Source organism: Protopterus annectens, chromosome 11.part0 (assembly GCF_019279795.1).
Source record: "Protopterus annectens isolate FY-2018-M chromosome 11.part0, PAN1.0, whole genome shotgun sequence".
NCBI lineage: Eukaryota > Metazoa > Chordata > Ceratodontiformes > Protopteridae > Protopterus > Protopterus annectens.
In genome coordinates, this window is record NC_056745.1 from 554,590,781 (window position 1) to 554,602,613 (window position 11,833).

Sequence of the window (11,833 nt, forward strand, 5' to 3'; positions counted from 1 at the left end):
GCTGAAAATGGGCATTGACCCAGGCAGACTATCCTGGTAAACAAATATCAAATAAATAAATAAATACATTTTCACCCATTCTTTTGAATCAGCCTACTTCTTAATTATCCTCAAGCCTTTCATAAAATGTAATCCCTTGTCAGTTCTAGTCCTAAGAACTACTGCTACTTTTCATAGACTTATGTGAAAATCAAGTTCTCCTGGCAAATTTCTCAAGCATGTAAGCAAATCAGCATGTATTTATTTGTACTATGGTTTTGTGTTATATTTGAGATGGATGTGCATCTGAACAGCTGTTCCTGTACATACCTACTCTGTTTTTGCAGACTTTGAATATGCTTCCCCATGTCTCATTCACATAAGCCAAGCAACCCAAAATAGTAGATGGTCCATTAGTTTATTTACTTTCCCTATCAAGTTTGATAGTTTTATGCATTGTTTATATTCATATGTCATTACCTTCTGACCCAGTAGTTTTAGATGATGCCTTGCATAAGTCAGTAATGTGCACTCAGCTTTGCTTGTTGATTTTAAACAATTTTCTGACAATATTAGAATTTGCACTGTTTAAATTTTAACATTTTAATTAATTCCAAGCTTTCCTTGCCATTCCAATTAGCCTTCTTGATACACTGATTTTTGCTGTCTAGTGACACAAAATCAACTTTTTAAATTTTATAGTTATTACCATACCTATTTGCAAACACTGCTCATTTTCTTGTTTTGCGAATATAGCATGCATATTTTTCAAAATGCTTTTTTCATTTTACACACCTTTGCAAAACAATTCTTTTTACCATAGCTTCTGTAAAACAGATAAACTTATTTATTCCACTAATGCTAACAGCCAGATCTGGTACATGAATTTCAGCTGTGTAATACTTCTTGTGCAACTTATAGATTTCTTTCTCAATGTCATTACAATGACAATCCATTCTCTAGGATTCGTTTTTGCTAATTTGTTTTAATTTTACCTTACACAGTTCAATAACTATATTTTTGCAGTTTCACTCTGTCTGTAGATTTCCACAGTTTGAGAAAAATTAATTTCTGCATTTCTTAAAAGCCTGCCCTTTATTGATTATTCTGCAGCGTATTTTCTTTCCATCTTTCTTCTTTTCTTTCTTTTAACTGGGAAATGACAATGATCCAAGTGGCCCATTTTCTGTCTCAGTAAAAAGATATGTGGGCATGCATATCACCCATTTCCCAGTCTTTTGCTTGATTCTTTAGTCCTATAATATAAGCATCTGAAGTTTCTACTGAGCACTGGCTCCTTGTGAGGAAGTAATGACAAATAAATTCATATTTTTAGGTTTAGAATAAAGATTGAAATGTTCCCTTGTTACTGCTATGTCATCTTTTGTGCTTCTTGAAAAATGTATTAAATGCATCACTTGCTTCTCCCACTGTTGACATTTAGAAACATTGTGCACTATATCTTTCTAAATGTCTTAGCTGTTCTGCTCATAGTGTGGAACAACTCAACTTTGTGGATATACCACTTCTAGTTTTCTGCTAAATTAATTTGTAGCAAGGGAATGTATTATTGGATGTAGATGAACCATCTTTTCTTTGAAAGAATTATATGCTGTGAAGGGTCATTATGAGTCATGCAAGTGAAAGGAGGACACAAGACAGTGGCTATGGAATAAGGAGTCTTTCTGCATGCTCCTTCCACTCCTTCTATAAGATTTAGTTTATCAAAGTAATACCCTAAGATGTTTGTTAGGCAATATTGCTGAAGATGTCTAAAAGCAGATTAGATGTGGCTCACTTTCACAGCTCTACTTGATTTTGAGAAATAAAAGGGACTACAGACGTTCAAATCAAAATTCACAAAAACTGATTGAAGAAAATGAAGAAAAAACTGTACTGGCCTCCATACAGGAGCACTGAAGTATAGAGGTGACATAATATTTTATTGGACTGACATGTGTTTTACAGGTACTTAAGTTTTTGGATTGACAGATAACCTTAATGGGGGCTTAACATATTTACTTATAAGTAAAGTAGTTTGTTTATAGTAACTCTTGAGAATGGACTCCTTTTAGTTCAAATGTTCACATAACTGTAAAATATATGCTAGTTCAATTAAAACTATTATAACATCTCTATGTTCCAGTGTCAACTGCCAGGAATGTTCTTGTGAAAAAAGCAAAATTATTTATTGGACCATCTTTGTTTTCATAGAAAACAAAACAAAACAAAAAAAAAAAACCACAAAAAACTAGAATTAACTTAAATGCACTTTTCTTTTCCTCAATGTGCAGCACAGTGCTGGATTAACCGCTACTAACTTTTTCAGTCCAGAAAGAAAAGAGCTTGGTAACTAGTGTATAAAATTACAAAATGCAAAATGAGCTTCAACAAGCATGTTGATTAAGAAAGCATACATTTCTATAGAATTATTAACTGATTCATTTAGGAAGAAAATAGCTCCATTAAGTTTGCCTTTGATTGAAATCAAGTCAGACTTTACTTCAATGAAAGAGAAGATCACCTGCGTTTCTTCCAGAACTGACAATATGGAATCTTGGGTATTAGAAGTAAAGTATTCAAGCGGCATTCTTAAATCATTACTTAAATAATGAGAAAAGAAAATTTTATCCTTACAAAAATCTCTGGTTGATGTACAGGCACGGTATTGATAAAATCAGCCTGCTACAGTCATTCCCTTCTCATCAACTCCTTGTTGCCTTTGTTAGAGCAAAGGCAATCACTTTCCTGAATTCCCCACTCCCCTTTATGTAACTTCACCTTTATTGGCATGAATGACTGTACCTCTACTGTTTTTCTTAATTTCTGCTCCCCTCTGTCCTTTACCTCTTTAGCTTTTAGTAGCACCAAAGGCCATAACATATACCACTGTTTCATGCTTCCTCTTCTCTATATTGGATTCTCTTGTTACTTCTTAATTTCATTGCTCTCTGTTTATCACCTTATTGCATTCTTCTCCATTTGTCTTTATTATTGTTTATTTATTGTTTATTTATTATTTATTTTAATTTTCGATTGGTGACTAGGATAGTCTTAGTGGGCAAGACTCTTTTTTCAGCAGAACACCAGGGTGAAAAGCTTCAAGGAACAGTATTAAATATTTACATGCATTGATTAAATAAGAAAAGTACAATTCATGTCAAAAGTATAATAGGAAAAAAAATTAGATTTAGAAAGAAAATAATACATTAAATGTTGAGAAATATAACCGTTGAAAAACAGAATGGCTGTGATTTAGTAAAATACAAAAGAGACATTCCTATAGGTGGGTAGGAAGAGGAGGAGACAGGAGAAGTAGGTATGTTTGAGAGTTGTGGTTAGATATATATATATAAAGGTGGAGAGATGAGGACAAAATGTGTATAGTAACTATAGATTTGGAAGTGGAGACGTGGTAGAGAAATGTAAGTAGATAGTGTTTAGTGACAACTGTAAAGGTCAAGAGATTAGGATATCCAGGTGAGCAGGGACAATGCAAAGAGTTGAGGAGATGTTCTTTTAGTTTAATTAAAGGTATAGGTGGATGTTGTTTAAATGATGGCAGTAGGAAAGGAGTTACATATCTTTCCTGTGTAGGTGGAGTATGTATTATTTGACTTGTGGACAATGGCAAGGTTTGTGTCCATCGAGTGAAGTGGTCACAGGGAGTGTACCACTGTAGTAGAGTGTTTAGAGAAATACATTAATTTAGGAAAGACAATATACTATGGGAATCTTATTTGTGAGAAAGTTATTTACTCATGAAATTCAAGCCAAGCCAATGTAATATTTTAAGGATAATGTAGTCTTGAGTTGTATTTTGTATCTTGCAAGCAATCTGGCAATCTTTGTGAGGATTGGGAAGGCATAATGGAGACTTGATATGAGGTAGTTAGTGCCTGTAAGCTGTCAAGAGTGTTCAGTAATGGAGTTAGAGATGCTATAGAGAATGCTTAACTTATAGTGAGTTCTTTGTATAGCTTTTTGTAAGAGAATGCTGAATTCAAGCTGATCATCTATAATAGGGATCTATATCAGTTTATCGAAATCTCAGTTTAGCAAACAGCATTTTCGGTTCTCTTACATTGATGTTCATTGAAATGATTATACAGAGATCACAGTACAGTGAGGATTAGGAAATTTTCCCTTTCCCCACTGTAGTGCGATCTCAGCGTTAGTATATATAATTAGAGGGGGGCACTGAGCAGATTTCGATGAACAGCATTTTCACTGAAAAGCTGTTCGCTGAGCTGTCACTTCGACGAAGTGATATAGATCCTATAATGGAGTCTAATAGTTCTGTATTAGAGACCATCTATTTGAATATTTTGAGAGGAGAGGATTGATAAGGTAGATTATCTTCATCTTTCTTTACCTGCACTATCTAATAATATAAAGACTATAAGTTTTTCTCCAATCAACAATTCCTTCCCATTTCCTTCACTAATCAGTAACAAAAGTAAAGATGATATCTTTTCTAACCTTGATGATGACTTACAAAGATGGCAGAAATGGTATGCAGAGCAACAGGCTGCTTTGGGGGTTTGTTTTAATATAGCCCAAAGTCAGCAGATAGGTAACTGCAAAGTAAACTTGCTTGCAACTGGTAATGCCAGAACGTCAAAGAATATTTGCCGGTCTTAAATCATTAACACCAGCAGTGCTTATCAGCCTAAGATGTTGATCATGCATGTAGTGATAACTGTTTGCAACCCTTACAGCCTTAAATGACACACAAATGTGAGAAAATCACTCCAGCTCACAAGAAATTCAAAGCCTTGCTTAGATTGCTCAGTTGAAAAAAAAATGTTCACAGTTCATCTTCCATTTGACTTGCAGCTGTAGACAACTGTGATCCAGCTGGTTAGCTGTCAGGGATGCCACACTTAATTAGTTGGTTGCTGGTAGGCATTGATGGTTTAATTTCAGCATTGTTTGGACTGTGTTTTGCTTGATGAAGTAGACTTTAGAAGCATTTTGCTATCCTTCGTGCTGCTGCTGTTTTCTGTCTACTGCTACATTGACTATGCAGCTTTAAGATCAGTATGTTGTATATTGTTACATATTTATCAGTGAACATAATTGTATTTAAAAAATTCATACAAAAATCTGTTGTTTTCAGATTTAGTTACTTATTTATTGACCTTATTATACAGCATTAGGTTGCTTTTCGTTTCTCTCTTTCTATATGTTATTCTGTTCATGCATACTCAAGAGTGCATTCACTTGAAATGAGGCTCCATAATTTCAGTAATTAGTTTTATATTATTGCTGCTTACATTCTAATGCTTCACTTGCATTTTTGTTTTACTACTTAGGAAATAACTGAAGATGAAATTGGTGATGCCATTAAAATCCTTAATAGACATGCTTAGCTGCCTATTTCTATTCCTTCCCCATATCTACAGCAAATTCATTCCACCACTGGACAGCTGTACAAGCCTATCCATTTAGGCTTTAATTTAGTAAATGCAGGTTACATTACCCCAAACCAGCACTGCACTCAATTCCTTCTTCTTTATGGCTGTTTCACTATAGACCACACTATAACAGTGTCTTACATAATTGTATTACATCACTCTTACAGCACTCTTAAATTTATTGGAACAGGAGATTTCAGCTAAACCCTATGTCACCCCAAATACATTGTGAGCAGCCAGTAACAGCTTGTCAGAAGGGTCAAAAACATGGCTGCTAAACATCAACAGTATAATCAAGAAATGTGCCCAATGTGAGGCTAGGTTAATGATGAAAATGATATTGTTCTTACAGAATCCAGATTAAAAGACAGTTTCTGCCCCTCTGATTATATCCTAGACCAGGGGAGTCCAACCTTTTGGCTTGCTGGGCCACATTGAGTGAACAGAAATGGTCTTGGGGCCGCATATAAAATATATCATATAGTTAACTCTTTTGTTGCTCCGGAAGACCACAGTCGACCTCCTGGCTGTACTGTAGGTGCATTTGAACAATGAATAAATGTAATAAATGCCTAATATTTGCCTTAAAATTTTAATTATCATTCTAATTCTAATTCTCTAATCTAACAGTTGACTCTAACATCTTAGTTAATATATGTATATATATATATATATATATATATATATATATATATATATATATATATATATTATTTTTTTTTCCTTACAAATAAACAGATATTCACTACAGCACTAGCATTTCTCACTGTAAAAACCATTCCAGCAGTCCAACTATGTAAAATGTCAACATCAGCATTCCTACAATACTATAATCCACAAAAATAACCCAACAAATTTGTTTCAGAGCTTCAGCTATGTACAAACAGCTTTCTCCTAAAATCTTTACTCATTGATATTTGCCTTGCTGTAATCATAACTGTAAAAAAAATGTATTCTGTATCTCAATGATTCTCACTGTTACGAGATGTAATCCCTGCCATATTGTATGAGTACTACATCCAAAATTTGCTCTCTCTCTCTATGTATTGTATTATATTGTTTTGTGTTATTTTTGGAGCTTTTCTCCCCGGGCCTCTGCTGAAAATGGACCTGTGTCCAGTCGGACTTTCCCGGTAAACAAATGTAAAATAAAATAAATAAAAATAAACTTCCCTCCAATCTAAAGCCATTTGACATTCAGACATTTTAATTTGTGCAGAAGTTACTCACAGACTGACAGTTTACTGAGCTGTAATGCTGACGTTCGCTTTTGAAAAAAAACAAATTCCCAGACTTTGTCAATAGCTCAAAGTGTAGAGAGGATTATTTATTTATTATATATTTATTTATTTTTGGAAAACATCTTTAAAACTGTTAAATTGATTACACACCCAGAAACACAGAAAAGTTATTATGATTATGTAAACCACAGACTGCTGCAAGAAATCAAAGTCACATTAGCACTCTATACTTGTGTCCGAACAGATGAATCATACCTGTCAATTCCAAAAGAAGTAAAGTAGCTTAATAAGAAGGTTATTTGCAAGGTTACATGGCAGTTTATATTGGAAATAAGCAGAGATATTAAAAAGGCTCTGTTTTTCATAATTATGTTGAAAAGTCCTCCAAGGTAAATACAACTTCTGATTTAGTATAGAACCATACCTCTCAAACTTAGAGCAAGAAATCTGGACAAAGCGAAAAATAAAAGAGGGACACAGGCCCAAAAATAGTTATGCATCACAGACACCATTGAAACAACTGTAGCTGCAAACATTATACATCATTATAATCTTTCTATCCCATTACTGTCAGTTATACATTATATGGCTCATTCAGTCCTGCCTTCTTTTGCATCAAAGAAAACCATGCTTTGAAATGACAAATGCATTAAAAATAATAAATAAAACACATTGCATCAACATCCTGCAACTTCCTACCTGCAAGCAACCACAGAGCTTTTACTGAAACTAGGGCTGCTTGTTTCCCCAGAATGACAGCTCTCCCTAATTAAGTCTAATGGTATACAATCTACCAGTATCTGGACTACCGGAAATAAATTAAATTATAGCCTGTAAACTGAAAGTACACTTTGTTTAATTAAACTATATTTCTAAGCCCACTTACTATATTTTTCTGTAACATCCCAATATCCATTTCCAGGTCACTTTACAAGACATTGGCAGTGGTAGACTTGGCATCCTTCAGAACCCCACAGGCCCATGCTAATACATTGTCCATTAAATTTAAATATCCATCCACTGTAAATGGCAAGAAGCTATGTCTTAAAAAATCTACTTCTGGCATGCGTACCCAAGTATTAGGTTTTGAAACAAAGAAACATATTCTCCACAGTCCTATTAACACAGGTAATTGCTGTCCCTTTCAAAGGCAACAGCGGCAAATCCATACGAGTCCCTCTTCAGCGAGAACACACACACACACACACACACACACACACACACACACACACACACACACACACTCACACTGATTGTTTGGTGCAAAATAATGGTGTAAACACACTGACCCTTTTTTGGCTCAAAAACAAAACTAGAAGGGTGCTTTGGTGCATGCGCACAGTGACATTAGCGTTACAGGTCACGGGAATGAAAAACACAAAACAAAAAAAGTGTTTTGGGGCCTGCGTACATCGATGTTGTAGTTAGAGGTTGAGGGCCGCATGGAAGAGCTCGGAGGGCCGCATGCGGCCCGCGGGCCGCAGGTTGGACACGTCTGTCCTAGACGGTGTTTCCATTTTCACAGACAACAGGTCTGATCCATGGGTTGGTGAAAGAGGCCTTTTGCCAATTACAAACAAATTTAATACTGACATCCTGTAAGCTAGCTTTGCAGACCCCACCATGGTAGCATGCCTAACTGGCTAAGCATACCAACATGCATACAGGCATTGCCTGTGTTCCTCTACCCTTTAATATCACCTTGGCTGAACAAACCCTAAAGGGCATATACCTTGCCAGACCCAGTAAAAATGCAGTAATATGTGTGGTACTTTAATCTCATTGAGATGGAATCTTGATCTTACAGTTAAACTGCAATAACTGTCAATAGCCGTAGTCAATGAAACATCCAGCCAGACTGTCACAATTCCTTGCTTGATATAATAATAAGTAATATTCCTCACTGATGCTCAAGCATCTCTGTGCCTGCAAAGTTTTTTACTGATCATTGTCTTACCATCTTATATTGGTTATTTAAAACACAGTCAGTTCTACTCTTCATAACCCATGTGCATTTAAGAATTCCACAACTCATTAACCCTTCGCAACCCATGTGCATTTAGAAATTCCTGAACTCAGTAACTTTCACAGCCCGTATGCATTTAGACATTCCACACCTCAGTAACCTTCACAGCCTATGTGCATTTAGAAATTTCACAACTCAGTAACTTTCACAGCCTGTATGCATTTAGAAATTCATCCTTGTGTTCAAAAGAGTTAAATACTCTAAATGTTTGACTTTTCCCAGTTAGGGGTCGCCACAGCAGAACTCTGGTTCGCTAATGATTGGCAGTCAATTTTTATGGTGCCGAGTTGCCAGCCCGACGCCCAACCTTTAGCGAAGGCACACCCATTCACGCATGTCTTTCGGAGGCTACTTGACCACGGGGAGGACATGCAGACTCCACACAGAAGGCACTCCAGCCGAGAATCAAACAGGAGAACCTCTTGTTGTGAAGCAACAATGCTACTGCTGTACCACCGCAGCTTTACATCGTTAAATATTCTAAATGAAAGGTCAAATTTAACTCTGCTTAATTAAACATCTTAAAGTAAGTATTTCTTATAGAAAAATAAATGAACATTTATGCACACTCTGTAGTCAGTCCTTATGTGGGATTTCAGACTACTACTCAATATACCAAATGGATGCCTTACATTGAATGGGGTGAAGGGGTCAAGCAAGAGAGGTGATTTGAAGTAGACTTATGTGGTGACATCAGCAGAAACAAGAAGGGAAACTGACAGAGGTTGGAGCATGGAATGTACTGCCTGGAGCAGTGCTGTACAAGCTATATATGTTATCAGAGAGGATCTAAGCTGCATGTTGGCTAGCTGTCATGCACACTTGGATGCAAATGCATGCTAGTGCTCTTCCTCTGCCACAGATATCTGTTTGTATTTATGTGCACCTTTGATGAGATTGAGTTATATTTTGTATGCACATGGAGTGCCTAGAGAGGCACTGCTATCTTGCTGTAATGCTATGAGCATCAATCCCAAGTTATGACACAGCCTGCTTGCTTTTCTAAGGTTCCCATTTTATGTTTGAAGACCAAATGCAGACTCCTTGAAACTGAAATTTAAGTGTGAGATGATGGAAATATATTCTAACTTGCTAAGTCTTAATCAATGTATCTCAGAGAATTCCCTCATATCTGAGGTACAGCAATCTCAAAGTTATATATGTAATGCGATATGGAGGGTGAACCCACCCACATTTGAAGGTCCCCCCTGCAAAATGCATTTAATATTTAACAGCAAGTTTTGTACTTTACTATTTTTATAGAAGACTCGCACTTAATTTTTCAGCATTCCGGGATTTATAGTAACAAGTATCAATTTTTTGATAAGCTGCCTTGGTGCTGAAATATTATTTATTCCTTGTTTTACAACAGACATTTCACATGTTATTTTTCCCTTGTTTATGTCTAGGTTGGCCTTCATTCTATGATGCCCTAACAGCCGATGCAATTGATCTGTGTGATGATTTCTCCCATGGAATGCACAGAGTTGAAACAAGTTGCAGTCAGGTACATATGCAAATATAAATTGTTATATATATAATAAAGAATGACTGAGCACTATTAAATATCCAAAGTCACTTACTATATTTAATGCTAGTGCAAACAACTAGAACAATGAAAGATTAGCACATACATGGTTTAAGGAGAAAAGATAGCTAAAGAATAAATGTGTATAAACTTGTTGGTTAGGGCAAATATCTGACTACTATGTTATGCTGTGGAGTCAAGCTTATTCAGTAGATGATGGGTAGAAGCCATACCTGTGAAAGAAATTTACGGTGCTTTGTTTTAGGGAATTATAGTTTTATACAATATTACTACTTATCTTCATTTATATGAAAACACTGTACATGAGGTTATTATGACCAGTTTAAAACAGTTGTAAGACAAAAAGTAATATGGAGTATAGAGCATAGCATATTTTGTAGTTTCCATGCAAGCATTGCCCAATTTTAACACGTTTATGCATCAATAGTAGCTCTAGATAATGCTTGCTATCTTTAGCCACTGCTAAAGCGAACTGCACAGCTTCATCTCTGCAGTTCATAAATGGTGGAGAATTTAGAAGTCTACAGTTATCACAGTGAAAGATGTTCTGGCATTTACTCACTGTTCCACAAACTCTAAATCATGGCTACGAGAAGCCTGTACAAATTAGCAGAAGTCCTGTCATAAGCCTGTGCTTGCCAGTGATAAGAAAGCAACCAACCCCATGTGCTACGAAAGAACATCATATGTAGCTTATTTTGAATGCCTGGCATTAGATTCCCATCATATCAAATACTGAAGTAGTAACTCCCTGCTTATCATAACTGTATACCCGGCATCCAGCAAGTTTACTAAGAATGAATTCTAAATACTGCACATTTCAAGTACAACAACTGGTCTATCTAAGGCTATAGAATATAACTTTAATTTCTTAAAAATTCTGCATCTTGATAGGTCAATTAGTGGCATTAACACACCAATAATTTTTTTTTTCAAATAGAAATGTTATTGATTTTGCTATACACAAATATCACAATCAATTGCAGATTAGCAATGAACAGTAAAACAGAATATAACATCACAGTACTTACTATATACAATATATACAAAAGTGCTGCTGAAGAATAGTAAAACCGCTGGGAATAAACTTGATGAGACCTCTAGATGAATTGCCCTTAAATCAAGACTTATGGAACAGATAGAGAGGAAGATTTAATACTTATCTTGAGCCACCTTCTACTTGGGGTGGGGATAAAAGGGGGAAAGGAAGTAATTAGATAAGCAGATAAGAGAGGAGCATATAGTGGTGATGTAGTACTTTAGGTTATAGGTACTAACTGTCAGTCAAGAGCTCAAATATGGTATTCCAGAATTTCTGGTAATAAGCCTGCTTGTGGGAGTTTGTTATTAAGAGTTTTTGTGCAGTAATGTATTTAACAGCCAGACACCTAAACCTTCTCCAGGACATCTTAGAACGATCTAGCCAATACTTGGTAATGTAGAATTTAACTAATAAACAGAGTGTTATTAAGATATGTAATCTTACTTTCGGTATTTTAAGATTGGTAACATGTAGTAGTGCCATTTCCCATGAGAGGGTTGATTTATGGTACCCCATCTTGTCAAGTCTAACCTTGAGAGAGCACCAGAACTTTGGGAGTATCGTAGTATGACTAGG

The 11,833-nt window shown here is 35.7% G+C and overlaps 1 protein-coding gene across 1 annotated transcript in view; it reads left to right on the plus strand.

Annotated features, from left to right (window-relative positions):
• The window catches only part of MSRB3 (methionine sulfoxide reductase B3), an 823,136-nt gene that overhangs the window by 784,482 nt on the left and 26,821 nt on the right, over window positions 1-11,833 (plus strand). The window contains exon 6 of the mRNA XM_044088063.1: window positions 10,076-10,173. Coding sequence (XP_043943998.1) covers window positions 10,076-10,173 — 98 coding nt within the window. The remainder of the gene's footprint in view (window positions 1-10,075; window positions 10,174-11,833) is intronic.